At 44.5% G+C, this 25,298-nt stretch overlaps 1 protein-coding gene across 3 annotated transcripts in view; it reads left to right on the top strand.

The window, feature by feature from the left end:
* The window catches only part of ARMC8 (armadillo repeat containing 8), a 129,200-nt gene extending 128,131 nt beyond the window's left edge, over positions 1–1,069 (top strand). For all 3 annotated transcript variants that reach the window (XM_073551558.1, XM_073551559.1, XM_073551560.1), the window contains one exon: positions 361–1,069. In XM_073551558.1, coding sequence (XP_073407659.1) covers positions 361–394 — 34 coding nt within the window. In that variant the 3' untranslated portion in view covers positions 395–1,069. The remainder of the gene's footprint in view (positions 1–360) is intronic.
* The last annotated feature ends 24,229 nt before the right edge of the window (positions 1,070–25,298 follow it).

The raw sequence follows: 25,298 nt of genomic DNA on the forward strand, positions 1-25,298 counted from the left end.
TGATTGTCACCATGTGGGAGGGAGAAGTGAAAGTGCATGCACCCCAGAAAAGAAACACCCAGCTGAATTGCACAGCAGAGATTTCACATACTGTGCTCCAAAAGATACAAATGTGAATATCTCTGCAACAGAGCGATGCAGCGCAAAGCAGTAAAGATTGTCAGACTCGGCGGGAGTTTTACAAGTTATCTATCTCAGTTGAACAAGTGACAGCTCTTCTTTAGCGATCACCCATTAGGATTACAATGGGTGGTAACAATCTTTCCATTAGAGCTTGTGTTTCAGCATACCTAGTATTCCTAAGCTTTGTGTGGTTTTATGTGAAATTCATATATAAATTGTAATTTTTCTTTCTCCTAGGGCAAAAACGGCACTACAGCAATATTTTGCATGATCTTGGACAAGAATCGTCTCCGTTTGACTTTTTTCTTACATCGCCTCCATTTTCACATTTTCACCTATGGATGAGCAAGCAACTAGTCTGTCTCTTTAGTGCACACAGTCACCTTGGACTGCTCTATAGAGCATGTAAAGTGGATATAAGCTGCCTCAGCAGAACTGACTACTTCCTATATAACGACCCTGCCCCGAGTGGGTTATTAGTATTAATTTCTTTTTATTTCTCATTTTGGGATTTTCTGAGCTACAGATTTTTAATGCTGTTGCTGCAACCTTTTGGCGTGGCTAAATACCTCAACCCTTTCATTTTCTTATATACTTGCACACTTCTTGAGAACTTGAGGAAACATGGACCCTCTCATTATTTTTGTTGTCCCACTTTAATTTACCAGAGCAAAGAATTTGCTTTAAAAAAAAAAAAGACCTTTTAAGTTTGTAAAAATGTTATTTAAAAAAAAAGTGTAAAAATATAAATATATATAAATATATACATGCACAGACGTGCAGGACAATAAGTGCCCCTAAAATTTATGTTAAATTTTTGAGCGTGCAGATATTTGTAAGTAAACTATATGCATTTCTGAAGTGAGTCTTTGTATATATTTTTGGTTTTCTACAGATAAATGGGTGACTGTTTGCCTGTTGAATTCATTAAAAAAAAATTTCTTTACGATCTTTTTTCGCTGATTTTCTTTTTAAGCTTGTAAAGATGATTTATATGTCTGGTTCTACTTATTGATTATATAGTCACGATTACTCCACACAAAAGCTCTATTTTATAACCACTAATGCTCGACTTCACAAAACTCCACTGTATGTGAAAGTATTACTACTGAATACATATCCAAATCCTCATAAGACAGTCTCACTCCACCTCATACGAAAACAGACGCCATAAGATTCATCCCACAATGCTTATTTCTGCATAGCTAAGAAAGACAGCTGAACACAGTGTGATCCCGTGTTAGAAAAATGACAGCGCCCCTGCATGAGTCCCCTTCCTCCTCCCAGCCTGTTCATTTATTCGCCCGCACCCAGCAGCGTTGGTCTCCTCTCAGGACCTACACACAGCATGCAGGTCTCTTGGGAGCATGCGTAGGGCACGCTCGCTCTTTATCTTTTAAAGGGGCAGCACGCTCGCTTCTGTAAAACATCCCCAGCCAATGGCTGGTAGAAGCCTGTTATTTAAGGCACCCTCCCCCTATTGGAAGATGTCTTATCAACTATAGTTATCAGTGTGTATCCTGCTACCTAGTTGTAAGGTACCTGTCCCCACCTGATCCTTGTCTATCCTGCTTCTACACAGTCGTGAGTCTGATCTTACTTGTACGCACATGTACCACTATCCTCACCCATCCAAACTGAACCTGCGATCCTGAACCCGAGTCCGCCCTGTGTTTCTGAACCTATCGTGTCTGTTCCTGATCCAGAACCTGTTCTGCCTACCAGCCATATAGTCCTGTTGCTGAACCAGTTCTTTCTACCAGCCGCACGTCTTTCTGTTAACCAGTTCATGGCCGGTCTTTCTTCCCTGCCCCTTTTGAAGGTCAGCTCCCATGGCTCCGGGTTCTGTCCTGGAGTAGCACCTGGCGTCCATTGGGTTTAAGTCTAAACACACTATCAGGCTACAATGAAGAACCAGGTGTTCTCTTAGTTACGCCCCTCCAGGCTCTTCCCGGACTGTGTGTCAGTGGTTCCACAACCACTTGAATAACACCCCTTAAAAAAATTGTTTTTTCTCTAGTACTCTAGGAGAAGCAGAGCTGGAGAAACCCTAAATCAAGACTGCTTGTTGTTGCACTAGACATTTTAATTTCTATGTGGTGCTAATTTATCTACTATTCTCATGCACATTATGTAAACTTTTTATGTAATTTTTTTTTTGGATCACGCTATGTTCAGCTGTTCTCCTAAGACTTCTAGGAATAAGCATAGTTGGATGAATCTTATGTTTTCTGTTCTGCAATGATGTGGGCTGAAACTGTCAGATAAAGATTTGGATATCCATTCTGAAGTCAGACTTTCATATATACTGAACATTTGTGATGTGGTACATAAATTAAAGAAATTAAATTAAAAGAAATTGTTTGCACTATGGCGTTTATTTGTTTTACAGTCTTTGCTCCACTAGACTAGTCCAAATTTTATGACTTATGCAATAACTTAATCCGTATAATGCTGAGTAATACAGTCATATGTTAAAGTTTGGGCACCCCTATTAATGTTAACCTTTTTTCTTTATAACGTCCGATTTTCGCGAATGGGGAGGTACTTTCCCTCTTTTCTCCTCAGGTGCTGAAGAGGAGAAGAAAACAGGAAAAGAAGAAGAAGAGAAAAATAAAAAACCCTTTATTCAAGCGGCTAGCGCAGTTCATACCTTCCGGCTGGTTTAGGGGGCCTCAGCACTGCTTTGCAGAACCTTTGGGGAAGAGAGGGTGTTTTGGCACACAGAGGCTTCCTGTTCTTTGTGCTCCCTTGCAGCCTGTCTAAGCGGCGTCATGACGCTTTGTTTGTGCCACTTTTAGCACCCTGACGCCACTGTGGAGACACGTTTGGCTCTATTTTATGACCTCCGCGGGCCCCCCCTCCCGCTCCGGCGGCCACCGGCTGTAATCTGGGTCCCGGCTTCATCTTGGGCCTAGTTACAGAGCTGCCTCTGCCCCCCTTCCTCTCGGCTCTGGGCGGGCTTTTTTCCCGCCTGTGTCTCCCTCTCTCCCCTCTTCCTGTGTGGCGTCAAGCTCCGCCCACTACCCGCAGCCTCCACTGTGGGCTGGAGCCGCCGCCATATTGCTCCTCCGGGCCCCGCGTTTAGCTGAGAGCGGGCTTCCCAGTTTCTGGCCGCCCTCTCCCCTCTCAGCGCGTGCGTTCTGCCCTGCATCTCCTGGCAGACGCCATTTTCCGGCTGGTGTACAGGTAAGCCGAAGGACTGCCGAATCGAAACCTGAGGCATGACATCAGTCGCTTCCTTAAATCTATGGGACCTGCCTGTACTCTACAGCCAGGAAGTCTCCTACAGGACATCTGCCGTAAGTAGCTCTGCACTGCAGACTGGCACCCTCCTCTGCTCTCCTGTCCCCTAACCTTCTGGCAGCGTTTAGTGGGATTGTTCTCATGTCTAATTCTAAGCCACTTCGTTCTCCATCTTCCTCCTCTTCCTCCACTGTGGTCCTCTCCCACCGTCCAGGAGCCCCCAGTTGTACTCTAGAGCTGTACAGTCACGGACTTGTAGTACTCTAGAGTCGTGTAATTTACTGGCGTAATTGTGATCTTCTGCCGCGCAGTCTCTAGTGCATCAGTATGTCTGGTGTCATAGCACACAGAGCCTTGTAGAGCCACGCGGCTGTCTTCTGTATTTGCCGCATGGCGTTGGCCTGGTAGGAGGTTTCACTCACACGTTTTTTTCCTCGGAGATCTGATTTTGTCACACGGTTGTTGTGTTTTCGGCCATTACAGATAGGTGCCTTGATTTTCAGCAGAACAAGTCTCAACCATTGCTTCACATAAAGATGTTGGAGCCCTGGTATAGCTACTGCTCTCAGGCACTCGCCCTTCATTTGTTCTGCAGCCCCCTCCAGACGCTGGTTTCATACTGCTATAAGCAGAATAATGAGCTGCTTCTATCTCTTCACGTCTCCAGTGTTTGGGCCGGACTTCCAGCTGGATAGAAGTCCGTGTTACCTGGTAATTATCTGCTGTGGCTCAGTGGATAAAGAAGCTGACCACATCTCGCAGACCAGGAGTTGGAACCCTGGCGCGCAACAGAGAGTAGTGTTTAGTCTCTTTCTGATCCCAGGCCTACTGTTCTACCGTTAGAAGAATTGACTGGTCAGAATCTACTTTACTACAGACTTCGTGGCACGGCTTATTACACGTGAAGCCGTTATTCTACCTGATGTCGTCAGGTACCCAGACCTAGACCGCAACACAGAAGCTATTATTCTGCCTAATGCCGTCAGGTTTTCACACCTAGACCGCTACACAGAAGCCATTATTCTGCCTAATGCCGTCAGGTTCCTAGACCGCAACACACAAGCCGTTATTCTGCCTAATGTCGCCAGGTATCCAGACCTAGACCGCACCGCAACTCAGAAATGGCTGTCTCCCTTTTCTGGGTTCTCTCCACGCTGATTTGTGCACAGGATACTTAGAGCCGATTGCAGCTGTGCTATATCCGCTATCCAGGCTTCAGACGCATCACCTGCCAGGTACAGTAGTTCAAACGGCCGTATTACTGTGAAGACATGTCTGGGGTTGACTGCTTCAGTGGTACTGGTGTTCTGTACTGTATTCAGGTGAGTCAGACGCTCTCGCCTTCAGGTTCCTCGCGTTCTATTGCAGCAGTATTCTATCCTTTGTCGAGCACCTGAATAGTCCTCTACCAGACATGTTTAGTCAATACATGCCGTCTTTCTGGTAACTCAAACGTACCCGAGGCCATCAACTACACCGACCCGGCTCTACTGTCCCATTTTCAGGTGAGTCAGGAGTGTCCTCTCTCTCGTTCCTCACGGTCTTTTGCAGCTTTTGCTTAAGCTCCCGTCTAATCACCACTCGACGTGAGGTGCCGGCATTTATTGCTCATGGCGGGCTGCAGCTGCGGTTACAGGCCGCGTCCAGGTGAGTCAAAGGCATCTTTCAGCTGCATATTTCATTGTCAATAACATCTGTGGTTTGTTTACAGTTAAACGTAAGCACTACCATGTCCAAACGGAACAGATCTCTGTCCCACAGAGCAGATCTCGGTAGCAACATAACTGGATACTCCACCTTCAGGTGGGTCAGACTCTCTCGTGTCAGGTACGGATGGTCGCGGTTTTACTGCGGCATGCTCTGTACCCTAAGTGTGAGTTGCTCCACAGGAGTTTTAGCCACACCTTCTGATCAGTTTACAGTACTGTCCAAAGGCTAGCCTTACTGCCGGTGTGTTCCGCCTATCTTTAATGTTTGGCAAATAGGACAGGCTAGAACTTATAAACTACTAAGGGCCTTCGAGCTACCACAATACCTAAGCTCCTTATCTGTCGGAACTTAACTATTTCTTACAGACGCCGAGTAAAGCCTCCAGCAGCTCAGACATGTGTCTTCTGACCGTGACTGCGGCAAGTATCCCACCTCAAAGATAATATAACCAATAGGGCGCACCAGCTGTGTGAATAAGCCAGTATATAATTGCAAGGCCTAGGTGCTGCAACAGTGGGAAAAACAATCAGTAAAGGAAGGGAAAAAAGGCACCACTGCAATAAGTGCACACTAAACCACATAGAATAAATTTTATTGATGCAAAAGGTAATACATTAAAACCACAATAAAACATGGTAAACCACCCACAATGTATATAAGGTCAAACATGGCACATATAACATATCAGACCCAATACAATAATCCATATATAATCCATATGCAATCTAACCCCACTATAATACCCATGACCAATGCCCTATATTTAGGCTCATGGAGACCAAGGGCAATTGTTGCACAGTAATACAATGTTTAATGCAACAAGCCCTGCATAACACCTGATAATGAATGTATACCACATGCGGCCACAACACAAGGTGGCCCAATATATAACCAACATTCAATTATGCCCCATAAACACTAAAGGTACCACTAGGGGAAAGTGAGGCTGCAATAAGAGAGATAAAGAAGTGGGTGCTACCCCAGGACCATACCCCACGCGTATCGCCACAACCCGTGTGGCTTCGTCAGGGGAAGTAACTAACCATGGTCCAAGCTCCTTAAATACCCTGCTAAGATCCAGGTGGAAAGAACATGCGTCACAGGGGGGGCCGCCACCCCCATCTGGAAGTCCATCGGTAAACAGAGGGAAAGCATAGACCGGCGTCCCGGTCACATGAAAGAAGATGGCCGCCACGCATGCGCGGTGTGCTCTGCACGCGACCCTGAGCACAAAATAAAAACCGATCCACCGCGCATGCGCCCAGTGGGACGCAAAAGCTTTCCCATGGAACGCAAGCCGCATAGTAAAAATGGCCACCATGCATGCGCAGTCTGCTATGTAGAACCGAGCATACAATACGCAAGCTATGCCGCGCCTACGTCCAGCGGGACGTAACAGGCCTGCCCATAGCACGCATGGCCTCACACCAATGCCGTGTCCATCAACACGGCGCAGAAAGCAGTGACACCAGGGCCATAACGCCACGAGACACAAAATGCTCCCAAGAGCGCGACATATAGGGACAGACACAGACAACACCACATGCACAGGTACATAAGGGGGGGAAACAAAGAGACAAAGAACATGCAGCCTGAGGGGAAAGAAATGAGAAGGCCAATAAATGGCACTAACCTCCAAATGTACAAAGAAGGAGGGCATGATAGTATAGTAGCAACAAGAGCATGATACAAAATTGTTCGATGGTATGAGGGGTGGGCAAAAAAAAGGGCCCAAGTCGAGGCATAACCTAGACCCCAATCTACAATAAAAGGTAGACTAGAATAGACCAGCCAGCAACTACCAACCACTTTAATACATATACGTCCCCATTAGCAAAATCCACATGGATCAATAACAGAGACCCATGCACGAAACGAACTTGTGGTCCATAGAGCATCCATGTCACCATCTTAGTCCCCAATACTGGGCATACATAAACTACCCCCAAAATGAGAAGGGGATAAATACGCATGAAGCATATATACATCATTGTGCATGACCAACATATTCAATCACCCCCCACAAGATACAACCCTGTACCAATCAACACAAGACCCCCATGATGAACAATCAAAAAACCAAAACCAACCAAACAGTCCCCATGAGCCCAAATCTAATGTTTATAAAGCGCAATTCGGTCCAATATAATTACTGAAACAATAGTAATAGATCTCTACAGCAACCCCACAGTACAAAAATCCCAATAATGTAGGTATCAACTGCGGAGATCCAACTGGCCCGGCATCAGCAGAGCCAGCATAACAACCCCAGGACCCCCCCATCCAAAATTCAGAACATCCAATAACATATCTAACAGGACAAAAGGGAAGCAGCCGGTAACCAAAACTTTATTAGTATTAATAGTACATATAGGGAAAACAGGATCCAGTCCCAGCAAATCCCGAAGGTGATCCAGGGGAGTAAGGAACCAACCATCCTCGGCATTGGTGGTGACATCCAGACCAAATGACTGCATGGGGGAAGGAAAGAGGAAAGGGGGAGACAAGATAGTCAACCTAAAAACCCCGTGAATAAGAGATCCTCATTTAACCCCCTCGGACTCAATGAGTCCAAGCTAAAGATCCATCTGGACTCTCTTTGCAGTAGTAATTTCTTGGGTGAACCCCCCTACTTGATAACACTACCCTCTCCAATCCAACCACCATGGTGCCAGCAACCTTACCGGCATGGTGGGTCAGGAAATGGGCCGCCACAGATGTCAAGGTCTTACCCTTAGCATGATCAATACGTGCCAAATTGATTGTCGAGAAGTGTTTCTGAATCCTACGTAACTCCTGGGAGGTTTGGCCAATGTATACCTGATGACATGGACAGATCAACGCATAAACCACACAAGTAGTTTTACAATTAATATATGACATTAATCTGTGTCTGGTACCATCTCTTGGATTCACAAAATAGTTCCGGGTAGAATGCATATGGGGACATATGGTACAATTGCCACATGCAAATGACCCCCTTAATGTTATTCCCCTATCCAACCCAACAGTTGGCCTCATGTAATGACTCTTCGTCAAAATATCCCTAAAATTCGGAGCCCTTCTTGCTGTGATGCAAGGCCGCTCCGATACAAGAGCGGATGTCTGCAAGTCCGTTGTAAGTATGCCCCAATGTCTCCCAAGGATTTCTCTCACCTGTGACCATTGGTTATTGTATTGCGTGATGAACCGAGGCATCGAATCTCGAGTCCTCTCCCGTGGAGCCAAAAGGGAATCCTGTGTACATCCAATTGCTCGTTGGTACGCTCGTGAAATACTCCCCCGAGGGTAGTTCCTCTTCTTAAAGCGTTTGGTGAGATTAAGGGCTTCCTCCCGAAACACATCATCCGATGTGCAATTTCTGCGCACCCGCAGAAACTGCCCAACCGGAATCCCATCCCATCCCGCTCTTGGGAGCATTTTGTGTCTCGTGGCGTTATGGCCCTGGTGTCACTGCTTTCTGCGCCGTGTTGATGGACACGGCATTGGTGTGAGGCCATGCGTGCTATGGGCAGGCCTGTTACGTCCCGCTGGACGTAGGCGCGGCATAGCTTGCGTATTGTATGCTCGGTTCTACATAGCAGACTGCGCATGCGTGGTGGCCATTTTTACTATGCGGCTTGCGTTCCATGGGAAAGCTTTTGCGTCCCACTGGGCGCATGCGCGGTGGATCGGTTTTTATTTTGTGCTCAGGGTCACGTGCAGAGCACACCGCGCATGCGTGGCGGCCATCTTCTTTCATGTGACCGGGACGCCGGTCTATGCTTTCCCTCTGTTTACCGATGGACTTCCAGATGGGGGTGGCGGCCCCCCCTGTGACGCATGTTCTTTCCACCTGGATCTTAGCAGGGTATTTAAGGAGCTTGGACCATGGTTAGTTACTTCCCCTGACGAAGCCACACGGGTTGTGGCGATATGCGTGGGGTATGGTCCTGGGGTAGCACCCACTTCTTTATATCTCTTATTGCAGCCTCACTTTCCCCTAGTGGTACCTTTAGTGTTTATGGGGCATAATTGAATGTTGGTTATATATTGGGCCACCTTGTGTTGTGGCCGCATGTGGTATACATTCATTATCAGGTGTTATGCAGGGCTTGTTGCATTAAACATTGTATTACTGTGCAACAATTGCCCTTGGTCTCCATGAGCCTAAATATAGGGCATTGGTCATGGGTATTATAGTGGGGTTAGATTGCATATGGATTATTGTATTGGGTCTGATATGTTATATGTGCCATGTTTGACCTTATATACATTGTGGGTGGTTTACCATGTTTTATTGTGGTTTTAATGTATTACCTTTTGCATCAATAAAATTTATTCTATGTGGTTTAGTGTGCGCTTATTGCAGTGGTGCCTTTTTTCCCTTCCTTTAAGTATCCCACCTCAGACAGGAGTGGGATCTCACTCTGCGCAAGTATCGACCAGGGTAGAAAGCTGCTCCGGTCTTCGATCTAAGGATGAGTCTGGTGATAACGTGTTTCTTCCTTCTGCTACAATTGTATCTTTTCACTGTTATCCTCGGACGTGTGTTGTCTTAGACTTGGGCAAGCGGGTCTACACACCGTAATCCCCTCCCTGCTCCAGAAAGTCCAGGATGGATTCGGTCGTTTACATCGTCATACGGATTGACTTGCCTTTCGTCAGACTAGTTGTCTTCTGGTGTCTATTTGATATACCTAGAGCCAACTTTCCTTACAGTTGACATACATGTTTTGCATGGACTTTTCTTGCTCGACTAATCACTTTTCTAAGTCCAGCTAGACTAACTTTTTTTTTTCCAAATCCACCCTTATCCCTGTACGCTGGGTTTATCTTCCTTTTGATCTCAAAAGTCATCCAGTAGTCTTCGTTCTATCGCCTTAGCCATCCTGAGCCTACATTGCGGCGATGAGACCCAGATTATCCCCATGTTCCATTCAGTACGTTTTCAGTGTTCGGCTCTTTCGCAGGTTCTCAGTGGCCTGCTCTCGGGTCTTGTCATTTTTCACAGAACGGACTTCAGCCGTTTCCAAACAAGAGGGCGCTTAGTATATCTCTCTTCTCCTGAGCGCTTCGCAAATTAGACTACTTCTGCGACTACGAACCCTCCAGTTCTAAGTCTTCCACTACTACGGTCCTTCCTCTCCCAGAAGTGCATCCCTCAGAGATTCCAACGGCGAATTCACACAGTAGTTGGCAAGGTCAACCTTGAAACCACCCGCCGCTATATCGTGTCCTGCCTTAGTCTCCACCCGTGTTGCAAAGTTCTATAGTCACGTGGCCTAGCTTGCTCATCAGAGCATTCTTTCTGGAGACCGGTCAGAAGATTTGACCTTCCTCACTGTCCAAAAATTTTCTCTTGCATGGAAACATTGGTTTTCGCCTCATCATTCCCATCTAGGGGTTCATTTGGCTTTGGGTTTCATGAGCGAAACTATCCCCAAAGAAGTCCCTCACCAACTTTCCGTTCCTTCCGTGTGGCTCCAATATGCCAAATAATTGAGGAGGTCACTGGAAGGACAAGCGCTCTCCTTCCTCAGGCTGATCCTCGTCGTTCTTCAGCGCATTTTCCTCAGCATGCCTTTTCTGGATCTAGGATTGAATCCATTCTTGTTTTTCTCAGGAAGAAAATTTTGCTTCGTTCAGCATTTGCCTCCTGTGAATCGCATGATTTTTCCATGAAGCTCTTATCCAAGTCCTGATTTCTTCAGGGCTTTGGCGATATCTGCTTTTGCAACGGACGGGTTAATTTTCCTTTTCAGTTGGTAGCCTTCCCTTTCAGGCTCTCCACCGCTGCTAGGGCCTCACAGACTCTGTAGCAGCTGTGGTGCACGGGTCCACTCTCCATCATTCTGGATTCCCTTTCTTTCGTCCGCCTCGGACTTTTCCTTCATGGCGCTCTCTCATCAGGCTACCTGGCTACAGCAACGGTACTTATCAAGCTCGGGCTTGAAGTATAGAGGTCCTCTGGCCTCCAGGTCAGCGTCTGCTCGCGGAATATGGTCGACAGTAGGGTTGCCGGCTCAGGAAGGACTGCGTTCTTTTCAGTACGACGCACTCTGCCCAGGCAGTGTGTGTCCTCCTGGCGGTACTCTTTGGGCCTTTGTCTGGCACCTCTGCAGTGCGATGATATGTCCTCCACAGGTCCATGAGATTTTTCAGAGCCTATGCCTAGCTTCGGCAGGTGCCGGTCAGGGTGAAAAGACCTCGCAAGTGACCTTGCAGGTGACGAGGGTGACTTCCTCGTCCTGATTGGAGTTGTTTGCTGTTCCCTCCCCTTGGGGACTGCTTTGGGACGTCCCATGGTTTCCCGTGTCCCCCAATGAAGTGATATAGAAAACAGGATTTTTTGTTGCTTACGTAAAATCTGTTTCTCTGAACCTTTATTGGGGGACACAGCACCCTCCCAAGTTGAACAGCTCCGTTTACTGTATAATATTGTTACAGTGTGGATTTGTGTTTCTGTGGTTTTATATCGTTTACAGATTGCTTCTCCTACTGCTTTCTCACTAACTGAACATCCTACTTCCTGTCGGTGGGGTGTACACTGCGGAGGAGGAGCTAACTTTTTTTCTGCATAGTGTCAGCCTCCTAGTGGCAGCAGCATACACCTTCATGGTTTCCTATGTCCCCCAATGAAGGCTCAGAGAAACAGATTTTACGGTAAGCAACTAAAAATCCTGTTTTTGGTTCTAATTATTGCCAGTGTTTTAATGAAATAAAAACAATTTGCCAGTTTAGAAAGTGTCGTTGCTGCACATGCCATGGTTTATGCTCTCTTACAGTACTGATAAAAGGAGTGTAACCAAGAAAATAAATCTGCACTCGGAAATGCTATAATATGCAAACATTGAATATATGAAATTAGAATGACATTACTACTATAGAAAATGTTAAAAAAATGAAGGTACTTGGCGCACAAATTGCCCAATTCAAGAGAGCCCATCAGCCCCGACAAGTCATACCCTTTGATGGGAGCCTAACTTAAAATGCCTCTCCTGGGCTAAAAGCCTAACATTTTAAAGACAGGCAGGATCCAGCTCTGATTAAAAACACCTTGAGCTGAGCGCAATAAGAAGGCGTATATTAAAAGTATAAAAAAAACTGACCAGCACCTCCAAACAGAATATGGCAAGTGTGAACAGGTGCAAGCCGTCACGACTATTCAGTGTAACCAAGAAAATCCAGCTGCACTGTGTAAACCTATAATATGCAAACATTGAATATATGAAAATGTAACTGCATTACTGCTATGGAAAATGTTAAAAAATGAAGGTACTTGGCGCATGGAGTGGTTTGCAAATAATCATGGTTAATCAGTAGATCACAAATGCAGCAAATCAGTCTTGTATTGTAAATGCTCATCATTTGTCTTCCCACAATATTGTGCACTGTATCAGTCTCCCATTTAAGGTACCAATATCGCTAATCCTCTTAAGTTTCATGGCTTTGGAATATAATGGAAGAATTGCCTGAACTACTTTTACAGGCAAAGCATTAGAAGAGAGGATGCCTGGGTGAATGGAAGATGCAGTCATGCAGATGCTTAGAGCTGGTCATGCCGGGTTTGTGTATCTCTGAATGGCCTCTCTGCTGTCCCCAATACAAGCCCAAGGGTACATACACTACAAATAAAGCGAATGGGATTTTTAAACAATGCAGAAAATGTGCTGATATAGGAACATACTATGAATGATCATAGCTTTACTGTTCTATTCTGCTATGGGTTCCCTTTTTCTTATTACAAAGCGTGAAATCTATTTCAAATTCTTCATGCTTACCCCTGCAGATTTTTATGCAGACTTGGGCCTCTTTCAGATCCTCGTAATGTGACATTGCATCCTCATGACACATTCCGTCTGTGAAGTTTATGATCCAAAATAGCACAATAGAGATCAATGATGCTGTTAGTTCAGGTCCCTAGCATTGCAAGTAGACCATAATGCGGTCATCTGGGTAAGACCTGGATTCTTCACCACAACCATTGGTGCTGTGGGACAAGCTAAGAGTGTTAGGTTCCCTTTAATAAGCTTTATCATAGGAAGCAAAAAATATTGCCGTTATCTCCAAAATCTCAGATTTTCATGGACTTCCAAAAACATTTACATACATATCTGTTGATGATGCTAGCAACTCGATTTTTACGCTTTATCAATATAAGGCCGGTACATCAGACTGGCTCTCTCCAATGGCCACATTTCCCCTGTGTTACCAAGGTTTTGTCCCTCAGACAATTTTGAGTGTTCCTGATAGATTTTTTTCATGCTGATTTCAGAAATGACTTCAGATTTTTCCTAGCACGTAAGGTTTTTGAGAAATTATATCAAAACATAATATTGTGTTATAATTCTAAAAACTCATATATGAACTTTTTCTGAAACAGTATATTCTGAATTTTTCACTGAAATAACAAATCGCTGATCTACACATAAGCAAGCACTTATGTGAATTCCGCTCAGGTGCAGTGAATCATTCGGCTGACCGTGTACGGAGCATACCACATCTCCTGGGCAGGGGAGGAATCAAAAGACAATGCTGACATACATAGAGCATGGCTGAATGGATCATGACCTCCAATGCCATTCGCTGTCCCAGTGATATGGAGAGAGCAGAGAGATTTGTGTGTGAACCTACAGGACACGTGTTCTGTGTTCGTTCTGTACACATTGAGGGGAATTTTCTTTGCTTCTGCTTGCGTTGTCATTATCTGCACCAAATTTAAATTGTACGTGAAGTTTGAGAAATCTGGCGCGTCTTTAGATTTAAGACTTGTATTTAGAGCTGATTTTCCAGTTTTTCTGCCATCCTCATGAGAGATTTTGCTCCATTTTTAGAGTTACATGTCATAAGTATGGCTAAAGCTATGAAAAGGCTGGGGACCCTCCTCTTTTGATAAATTAAAAATAAAAATGACGGACTTGGCACAAAAGGCTTTAAAAATGGTTCACAACTTTATAAATTTGTCTAAAAACTAAAGATAAAAAATGTGCCAAAATAATCACTGCTCTTTCATTTTACGCTTATTCTCGACCCCCCTTTGCCGTAGTTATTGTGCGTAAAGTGTGCATATTAAAATACTTAACGATCACTGCCTTCCATTCGCAGCATTGTTCTGATCTTTTTCTACACCACATGACCATAGTTATGACCATCCGGCCGACACATCATCTTTTGGGTGGATCTGGAATCACTTGAAATGTAAGGTAAGTGTCACATGACTATATAATTCGGCCGAGGATCGCAAGGCAGTGCTCAGACTGGCTGTCCGCTCTCCTGACCCGAATGACAGCTGAATAGAAATGCATGCTGTCATGCTTGGGCCGTGAGAGTCAATGGACAAGTCCGAGCATTGCGTTGCCATCGTTGTCCAAGTGAAACTGTTACTATAGGAGATTAACTAAACAAATACATTGTCTCCATGTTTGAAGAATACTTAAACTTTCAAAAAACATTCCTCATAAAACCATGATGTTTTAGATGTTTTTATTGGTTGTTGTTTCAGGAAATAAATTTCCTGCCGATTACTGAGGAGCAGAAACGCTCAGCCGAGCTCTGGTTTACTGCTCATGCAGACAATCGTATAAATCGAACTATCGGATCTAAAATCGGATGGCACCCTGACCCGTGTTATTCAATGGTGCTTGTCGTAGACAAAAATTAAATCCATAAAGACCTCTCCAGAGTGGAGACATATCACCCTCACATTGAACGCATGGGATTAACTATAGTGAGGTGAGAAAGAACTGACACTTCAACCTCCATTGGAGTAGGCCTTCACATTGAACATATGAGATTAATTATAACTGGGAACGTGAAAAATAGCTAACAGTTCAATCTCAATTATTGAAATAGGGACCTCCTGCAGTGACCAGGTAATGATGGCAAAGATCCACTCTGAGAGCCAGACATTAAGCTTGTGATTTGTTCATCCAGGGGTAGAGAAGTACGTTTCCCAGGCATGAGCTTCCTCTGATCAAAGCACTGGTCCCCAGACGTTTTGGAGCCTGTGGTCAGTGATGAATATTAGAGTTTGCATCGATTCGATATTTGTGGGAGATGTATTTTCAGCGTCATAGCAAATGGATGAACATAATGAATTCACTCACATCACCATAATGCCATTTTAACCCCACCTACTTAATATTGGCCCGATGAGTAATGCTATCCACGCCATGTTTCATCTCTAGAAAAGTAAAATAGCAATAGGAAACCTGATGACAATATTTACCTCATGAGACCCCCAGGGATGAAGATATCCTGAAAGTTAGGGATCTCATAAAATTCTAAGTGACCTAGCACATCCCATGACCAGCCCCCATATGAGCTCACCAATGGGAGGTATAAGAGTGTAACCATGATCTAATAAAAATAAGAGTTTAGCTGTCTGTCATTCATTCTGGAAGACCTAGTTCTCTGTGAGAGCGTTCCATTTTCCTAATCGGAGCTATTCCCTCCATAAAGATGAACGCCATTCCTGCAACATCAGGTTTAGTGAACCCTTTTATGTACCATATTTTTCATATTATAAGATGCCCTTTTTTCCTCCAAATTTGAGGGGAAAATTGGGGTGCCTGGTGCTGCTGCGGGTGTCTCCGCTGCTGCCGGTGCTCTGCCAACATTTTGTGAAAGACCAGAGCCCTGGCAGTTCTTCCATGGTTTTCTGTGCGGTGAACTCTGGGGAAAAATGGCCGCAGAAGATCTCAGCGCTGAAAACGCATCTCCCGAGATCTTGGTGCTGAGATCTCCATCTGCACATGCACCGCCCCCGGTGGCCATTTTCCCCAGGAAACCAGAACTGCCGGGGCTCTGGCCTTTCACAAAATGTCAGCAGAGCCCCAGCAGCAGCGGAGACACCCGCAGCAGGACACCAGCACCAGACACCCGCAGCGGCGCACTGCAAATCGGAACACCCCCTCATCCCAGCCTGCAGCATCACCCCACTCCTACCTCTTTAGTAGCGACCACCCCCCAGAAAGAAAAAATTAAGGATTATAAGAAGCACCACCATTTTATTTAAATGTATATATCGTACTGTACTCTTCCCATTTTTGTCATCTTTGTATATTTTTTTTATAAACACGGCCAACATTTCTGGATTAAATATATAAAATGTAATAGCTCTGTTCCTCTTGCTCTGTAAACCGCACTCCTGAAGCCATAAGCTACTTGTATTGGGTTGCCAATCGGCCTGTATAAACGATTGGTGGTGGCAACTGTTCATTTTGTTATCGTGGAGTTGTCTATTTATACAGGCCGATTAGACACCTGTTACCAGGTAGCGTATGATTCCAACGCATGGAATATTGTAATATTACAATGCACCAAGGTGTGTGCGCGTACATATTCATATTCCATGCTCTGGAATGAGAGTTGTATATACCATACGCTCACTGAATTCCCCTATAATCGGCCCAGTAGTGGAAGCAGCTGCGGCCTCGTCCATCACTCATCTACCAATTACGCACTTGTCTACTCTTGGAGGCAGCAGAGTTGCATCCCCTAATAAACTAGTGACAGCAGTGAGATCTGTGCGACCCCCGGTGTTATCCGTGACAAACTGGTGGCAGTGGTGGGCTCTGTGTGACACCCCCTGGCTGTTACCTTTCTTTGACAGTGCTGTTCAGATTAACAATCTTTTTTCTCTGTACAACTATCTGTGAGGAAAAAAATCTCTCCGTGTACTTTCTTTCGAGTCTTCAATGAGACTCACCGATTCGAGTCTATAGGAGCGTAAAAAAAAAATGGATTCCACAAGGACTATCTGAGTGGCATCCGATTTTTAAGGATACATTTCTATTATGAACCTGAAAACTTTTTGATCATGTATATTTTTTAGTATAGATGTATGAAAACCGTTTGCACATGGATGTCACTCGGAGGTAAAATAATGAGACACAGATGAAAATCATTTGAAAACTAGAAATAAAAGTAACGAGTTTTCTGGATGAAACTGGTGCAATTTCTCATACACTCGTCTGCAGGGGCCTGTTTACTCTGAGACTAACAAGGGGCTCAACAGAGTGTATGAAGCAATGTATAACTAGCAAGGAGAGACCATGCCAAACATCGCATACTGATTGAGCATAAAAAATTCTGGAAAACCACCACTTGTGAACATACAGTAGTGTTCAAAATAATAGCAGTCCAATATGACCAGATTAATCACTGATTTTAGTATAAATTATATTACCACGTGTCAAACAATTGACTAGTTGGTGCAGTAGAAAATCAACCAACTCCGCATTCATGATCTACAGGTTTTTGAGTCTATTAGAATAATTAATTGAAAGGCGGTGTGTTCAAAATAATAGCAGCGAGGAGATCAATTAGTGAGGTCAATCATTCTGTGAAGACACAGGTGTGAATCAGGTGGCCCTTATTTAAGGGTGGAGCCAGGACATGTTGTACATGCATTTCTCCTTGAAAGCCTGAGAATTGTGGGTTGTTCGAGACATTGTCCAGAAGAACAGCGTACCTTGATTACAAAGTTGATTGGAGAGGGTAAACGTTATAAAGAAGTGGAGACAATGATAGGCTGTTCAGCTAAAATGATCTCCAATGCTTTAAAATGGAAATCCAAACCAGAGAGACGTGGAAGAAAACTGAAGACTACCATTCAAATGGATGAAAGAATAGCCGGAATGGCAAAGGCTCAGCCAGTGATAAGCTCCAGGATGATCAAAGACAGGCTCAAGTGACCTGTGAGTACTGTGACAGAAGACGCCTGTGTGGCGCTATTCTCTTAGCAAGAAGACCCTGCAAAGTCCCATTGTTAAAAAAGAGACATGTACAGAAGCGGATACAGTTTGCCAAAGAACAAATCAACTGGCCTAAAGAGAAATGGAGAAACATTTTATGGACTGATGAAATTTAAAATTGTTCTATTTGGGTCCAAGGGCCGCAGACAGTTCATCAGACGTCCCCCAAACTCTGCATTCAAGCCACAGTACACTCTGAAGACAGTGAAGCATGGTAGGGCAAGGATCATGATATGGCCATAGTACCCTTACTATGGTGCTGGACCTATGTACCGCATACCAGGGATCACGGACCAGTTTGCAGATATTAAAATGCTTGAAGAGGTCATGTTGCCTTACGCTGAAGAGGAAATGCCCTTGAAATGGAGGTTTCAGCAAGACAGTGACCCTAAACACACCAGTAAATGAGCAAAACCTTGGTTTTAGTCCAACAAAATTCAAGTTATGGAGTCTCCAGACCAATTCCCAGACCTTAATCCAATAGAACACTTGTGGAGTGACATAAAAAAAGTTGTTTCAGAGGCAAAGCCAGCAAATGCCAAATAATTGTGAGATATAATCCAAGCATCCTGGGCTGCAATAACAGGTGATCGGGGCCAGAAGTTGGTTGACTCTATGTAACATAGATGTGAAGCAGTTCAAAAAATCTGTTGTGAAGCAACAACAAAAAAGCGGTCTATAGGAGCGCTAAAGGAGAGGCAGAAACCAAAAAAAGGGTAAAAAGCTCCGCTTTAATTCTTCCTCCAATACCCACAACGCGTTTCTACTGTCACAGCCGTCTTCCTCAGGTGGAACCGCTTTTTTTGTTGTTGCTTCTCATTGAATTTTCCTCTCTGAGGATCAGCGGCAGAAGCAGCTTGGAGGGCAGTTGCTTGTGGGAGAACCTGCATTTGCTGGGCGGTGCTGGGAAGCTCCGGGATCCTTGGTGTTCACTTACGGCTGGGATCGGTCTCAACTTCACATCCGGAAGTCGGTGAGAGATGGACTGACCAGGAGAGCGGAGGTTGCTGACAGCCACGTACAGTGCCCTTCTGGGTTGTGAGGACACGCTCCCCAACTACCATTCACGTTCACACCGTGATTGTGCAAGGGTGGCACAACCCTGTAAGGTGAGCACCCTGTCGATTCAGTTAGGGAATTAATTTAAACACAGGTACACTCATTGCGCCTCTCTTTGCATTTTATTTTTCAAAAAATCTGTTGGGTATACAACTAAATATTAGGTTAGTGATTCTCAGGAATGCTAAATCCACAAAAATAAAGTAAAATATTGTGAGTTTGTAAAGACAAATGCAGACACTGCTATTTTTTAATCACCCTAATATTCATATTTTGTTGTTTTCTGTAAAGTAATTAAAAATTATCTGTTTCTATTGACATTTTGAATTAGAAAACGGTGTACAATGGTTCCAATGCGGGAAATAAAAACTAGCATAAAGATTTTGTGATTATCTCATGTTTTTGAACACACTGCTATTATTTTGAACACTACTGCACCCTTACCCTTTAAAAGGAACTTGTCAGGTCCCGCGTGCCCCCACAGCCTCCAGCAGTTGTGTCTGCATATGTAAATTCCCTTCCTAACAGTCCTTGTATTACATTACACACAAACACATCTTTAGAAAAAAAAAGTAAATGAAGCCTTTGACTTAGCGATGGGGCGTTAGCTTCCCTAGACTAGTCGGCCACTAAGCATGTTTTCAGTCCCTTATTGACGTATAAACCTGACTTACAAGCGCTGGCGCCATCATTATACAAACCTCGCGCATGCGCTTGACTTCTTTCCCTCTCTACATTGAGTGTATGCATCCCAGGGTCAGAGACGCGCACTGCTCTTGATCGGAAGTCTTCTGCACTTATGTGTCAGTGTTACATTTCATACAAAATTTCATGAAGACTCCCATTAATGTAAATAGGGTTATGTGTCTTTTTCACAATGTGCCAGATGTTTCCCTTTTTAAAAAAATATATGTATGGACTTGAGGATAAAGTATGTTTGTCTGATATTTATAACTGCAGTTTTTTGAGTGTATGTCAGAAGTGTGAACACTGTCCGAAAACCCCTAGCTGTGAAAGACTAAATTTCTCAGTCGGCTTTTCTCGATGTTAAATTTTCTTTTCTGCCAGATGTCCTGTAAATACCCAGTATCATCAGTTCATGTTTGTGATTGTTAATTCTGGTTAGTGGCTTTATCAGCATACAGCAATCTGTTTCATCAGGCAAATTGCCAGATTTTGTGAGCGCACCTGGCGGCAAAGACAGCGGCTATCCTAACCCGTGCCTATGTAAACATCGTGTGGGAGACGCAGTGATTATGGTGTACGGGTTATGTGATCTTTCATCAGGTATGTAGCATGTATGCAGCATTATATCTATCCTACAATGGATAGATGTCTATTAAGTACACCAGTGTGTGATTATACAGATTTACTGAGTTCCTGAATAGCATTAGCTTATTGAAGTAAATGAATTTAGGGTGGATGATCTACATTTCTGTGATGCCTGGTATTGCCAAATAGCAATACACATTCATTTAAGCACATATGTGCAGTCATAAGGAAAAATGGAGTAAGTACCGTACATCATCTCTGCATTCTATGCTGTTCCAAATGTGGACGAAATAAAAAAAAATGTCTAGAAAGTCTTAAAATTGGGTAAAAACATCTTTTGATTATCAACAGCAAGTCTGTGTGTTGCAGCCAGGACCTGCCTCTAACTTTTAAACTCTGAAAACCTCATTAAGAGCGCCGTCATGGGGGCATGTCATTTTATGTGATCGCCAGTCTTTGATGAGTTGCTTTGACAGTTGGTGGGGGGCGTCTATTGAAGACCACCGTGCTTGTCATTATGGAGCTCCTTTAAACCCTGTCTTTGGTCAGGCTTCAAAGGAGACCGTGATTTTTGCTAAAAACAGCATTGCTGTCTATAGCACAATCGATCAGAAGATTGAAGCTTCAAGTCCCCTTAACGGGACTAATAAGTACAATGAAAATTTTTTTTTAAAAAAGGGTTTTTAATATAAAAAAATTAAGTATCAAATTACCTCCCATTAAAAATAAAGATGAAAAAATACACGTGATATAGCCATGTTCAGGATAGTTTGAGCTATCAAAAAGTAATTAATTTGATCGGTAAACAAAAAATGCTGTAACAAGTGACCAAAACATTATATCTATCACAAAATGGTATCACTAAAAACAAAGTCTCGCCCCTCAAAAAATAAGCCATCACACAGCTCCATCGACCGAAAATTGAAAATCTTATAGGTCTCAGAAAATAATGCCACAACCCCACAAATTTTTTTTTTTAAACTTCTGATTTTTTTCAGTTCTAAAACAATAAAGAAAATAAGGACATTTTTCATATCGCTGTAATCGTCCTGATGAGGAGAATCCTATTGCAAGGTCATTTGTACCACAGTGTACACCGTAAAAACAGTTCTCAAAAAAACAATGTCAAAATTGCGGGGGTTTTCTTTTGACATTTTCTCCCCACTTGGAATGTTTTTCCCATGTTCCAATACACTATGTGGTAAAATAAATGGTGTCATTCAAAAGTACAACTCGTCCCACAAAAAAAAAACAAGCCCTCATACATCTTTGTGGATGGAAAAATGATTATGGTTCTGGGAAGGTGAGAAAAAAACGAAAACGCAAAAGTTTAAATTGGCCGCGTCATGAAGGGGTTAGTTGTTCATCCAGCAAGTGTGACCACATTTGTAAAAGCACAAATTTTGGCTGTTTGCTATCCTGGAGCAATTGGGTGTTTGTCAACACAATGCCAAGGAGGAAAGACATTAGTCATGCTCTTAGAGAAGCAGTTGTTGCTTATCATCAAGCAAGGATTACAAAGACATTTTCAAACAGTTCATAATCCATCATTTTACAGTGAGAAAGATTATTCACAAGTGAAAAACATTCAAGACAGCGAACAACCTTCCCAGGATTGGCTGCTCCAGCGAATTCACGGTGCAGTCAGGCCGTGCAACCCGATCAGTGAACACTGTAAGCGGAAAAAGATTTAAGAACGCCAAATTTACGTTTTTTTGGTTGCCGCTATAACAAACATCAAAAAGTCACATCTATCCCAAAATGGTGCGAATTAAAACAGCGTGTCTCCCTGCAAAATATAAACTGTCACACAGTTCCATCAGCCGAAAATAAAAATGTTACGGGTCTCGGATAATGATGACTCAAACCCCCACATTTTTTTGGGCAAACGTATGATTTTTTTTCACCACTAAAATAATAAAAAAAAACCTGGACACGTTGGGTATCACCATAATTCAGGGATGTCAAACTCAAATACACATAGAGCCAAAATGAAAAACTTGGACAAAGTCGCGGGCCGACCTTGTTATTTATTAAAACAATGTCTACAATTGAGGATGTTTTTCCTTATCAACAAAACTAAGTATGTTGTATGTTGTGAAGGAGTAAAAGGTGTTGCTTGGTCTAAAATAACAAGTATGTAGCCACTCCGTGTGATAGCAGACTTCTGAATCCACCCAGTGCACACTGCTTACTGCAATATGCAAACTCCTGGCCAGAACCTGACTAGATTGTTTCCATCCTCGTGCAATGTACTAATATTGAGCAAGCCAAAAACAATCTATTCAGGTTCTGGCCAGGAGTTTGCATATCGCAGACTTGTAGTCACGTGATCACTGTTCCCAGCGCTGACAGCTGAGAATCCTCACAGTGAGCAGGGTAAGACTTCTCTTTTCTGATTGGACAGTGCAGTGGGCGGTCTGAAGAAGTGGCGGGAAAGTAACATTACACTCACTGTGCACAGGGCACTTGCATGTCTCTTTCACAGCTCATTCAGACTACAGGACAGAAGTGGGAGGGCTGCCTTCCTTGCAGGCCAAATGTTATCAAGGCCAGAGTTTGACACCCCTAGACACCCATCTATCGCCACCTAAGTGCCTATATGGGACATGAAGGGGCAATCCTCGACCAGCACAGAATCTGCACTGACAGTGAACTCCGACCCCACAGTGGCTAACTGCTGCCTTTTGGTTACAGACTCGGCAACAGTTTAGGAACAAGGCAGTCAAGTAACATAGTCATACCATGATTGTCAGACCGCAATAGTATGGCAACTTCGATTGTACCTAACAATATTTGGCTCAGTCTCCAATTGTAACTCCTTTGATTTGGTGCATGCGAGTATGGCCTCAAGTGCAGGAATTACTACAGTCTGTGTATTTTCTCTGTATTTGTAACGCTCAGTCTCAATCATTCCTCCACACTGGCTGCTCTCTTTGCACTGCTCCTGTTTCTTGGTATCCAACTACAGTCGCCCTCTTTACTCCTGCACGGTGATCCCTGCTGCCTGACTCCCAGCCCCAAGAGAGCATGTAGATTGACTTGGGTGTCTATGAGCTTTGCAGAACTTACCATAAATGTGCCACAACAGAACCAGGAAGCCACAGACTCCATGTTCCACTCTATTTCTGTGACTTTCCATTTCTTCATAAACTCTGCCATCTTTCGATCAACTTCATTCCAGCTTTGCTCTGAATTTTCCCAACTATGATTGTCTGGTTCTTCACCCAAAAATACTGTCCAGGGTCAAAAAGGGTTTTGGGGTGAGGATTAGTAAGGAGAGCGATTCTTACACCTTGATCTGTGAATTATTGTCACTGACAATTTTGTCCGTTTATATCCTGGTTTGTCACATATGCCACCTGGAAATATTGCCCGAGCTAAGGGTGTTTTACACCAGCTGGTTTTGGGTGATTTTTTATTACGCATCTGGTGCAAAAAAAAACCTCCTTACAGGAGTTAAAAGTATACCGGTGATAGGAGCTAATAGGATGAATTCAGCTAATGGACTATATCGCACAGTGTAAAAGTAACTAAAAGGGAGTTTGTTGGCACACAAAGACTGTTGAAACCAAATACAGGCGCTCAATGTACCCCTTGCGTGGTCAAACATTTGAGGTCACACCTAGAGCTGTCAATCAAAGATGGGAGTGGAGGCAGAGGGAAAATAAGTAAAAGCGAGTGTACACTTAAATGTTTGGTCACGTGATGCACAATGCTGTGTTGTCAGAGTCCCTTCCAGTGGCTATCCTCCTCTGCTTTCCAGTCATATGACTGTATAGACAGTCAGTGTGAGGCTTCTGGCTCTTTGTCGCCTTGCCCGTTAGTTTCTTCCTGGTGCCAATCCCACACTCAATCTAGTCCTGCCATGGCTGATGTTTAGAAAACCGGATGTTATGGCAAAGAAATGGTGATTCAAATCGGAAGCCTCTTGATTATACACAGACTGGTTTATAATGCAAAAATACAGACACTCGCTGTTGTCCATAACAGTATTTTACTTTTACTAGTCTCCAAGTATAATTGCTAGAAATCTACCAAACAGGTGGCAACCTTACATGTACCATTGACTCCCTTCTTGTTGGAGCGGAGTCCATTTCCTCATCTATTATGTGGCGCCCAGAGCTTTCCTTCAGAAATCAACTGTTTGTTCTCTGCCATTCAGCAAAAGTTGAGCACACTCTGTATGACGACACGCACACTCTGTATGGTGGCCCGCACGCTCTGTATGATGGCCCGCACGCTCTATCTGATGGCCCGCACTCTCTATCTAATGGCCCGCATGCTCTGTATGACGGGACGCATGCTCTGTATGATGGCCCGCACTCTCTGTATGATGGCCCGCACGCTCTGTATGATGGCCCTCATGCTCTAACTGATGGCCCGCATGCTCTGTATGACGGGACGCACGCTCTGTATGACGGGACGCACGCTCTGTATGACGGGACGCACGCTCTGTATGACGGGACGCACGCTCTGTATGACGGGACGCACGCTCTGTATGATGGGACGCACGCTCTGTATAACGGGACGCACACTCTGTATGACAGCCCGCACGCACTGTATGATGGCCCGCATGCTCTGTATGACGGGACGCACACTCTGTATGATTGCCCGCACGCTCTGTATGATGGCCCGCATGCTCTAACTGATGGCCCGCATGCTCTGTATGACGGGACACAGGCTCTGTATGACGGGACGCACGCTCTGTATGACAGCCTGCACGCACTGTATGATGGCCCGCATGCTCTGTATGACGGCCCGCACGCTCTGTATGATGGCCCGCACGCTCTGTATGATGGCCCGCACGCTCTGTATGATGGCCCGCACGCTCTGTATGACGGCCCGCACGCTCTGTATGATGGCCCGCACCTTCTATCTGACGGCCCGCACGCTCTGTATGATGGCCCGCACGCTCTGTATGACGGCCCGCACGCTCTGTATGACGGCCCGCACGCTCTGTATGATGGCCCGCACCTTCTATCTGACGGCCCGCACGCTCTGTATGATGGCCCGCACGCTCTGTATGACGGCCCGCACGCTCTGTATGATGGCCCGCACCTTCTATCTGACGTCCCGCACGCTCTGTATGTTGGCCCGCACGCTCTGTATGTTGGCCCGCACGCTCTGTATGATAGCCCGCACGCT

This window comes from Dendrobates tinctorius, unplaced genomic scaffold (assembly GCF_039654945.1).
Source record: "Dendrobates tinctorius isolate UK_male_01 unplaced genomic scaffold, ASM3965494v1 ptg000177l, whole genome shotgun sequence".
Classification (NCBI taxonomy): Eukaryota; Metazoa; Chordata; class Amphibia; order Anura; family Dendrobatidae; genus Dendrobates; species Dendrobates tinctorius.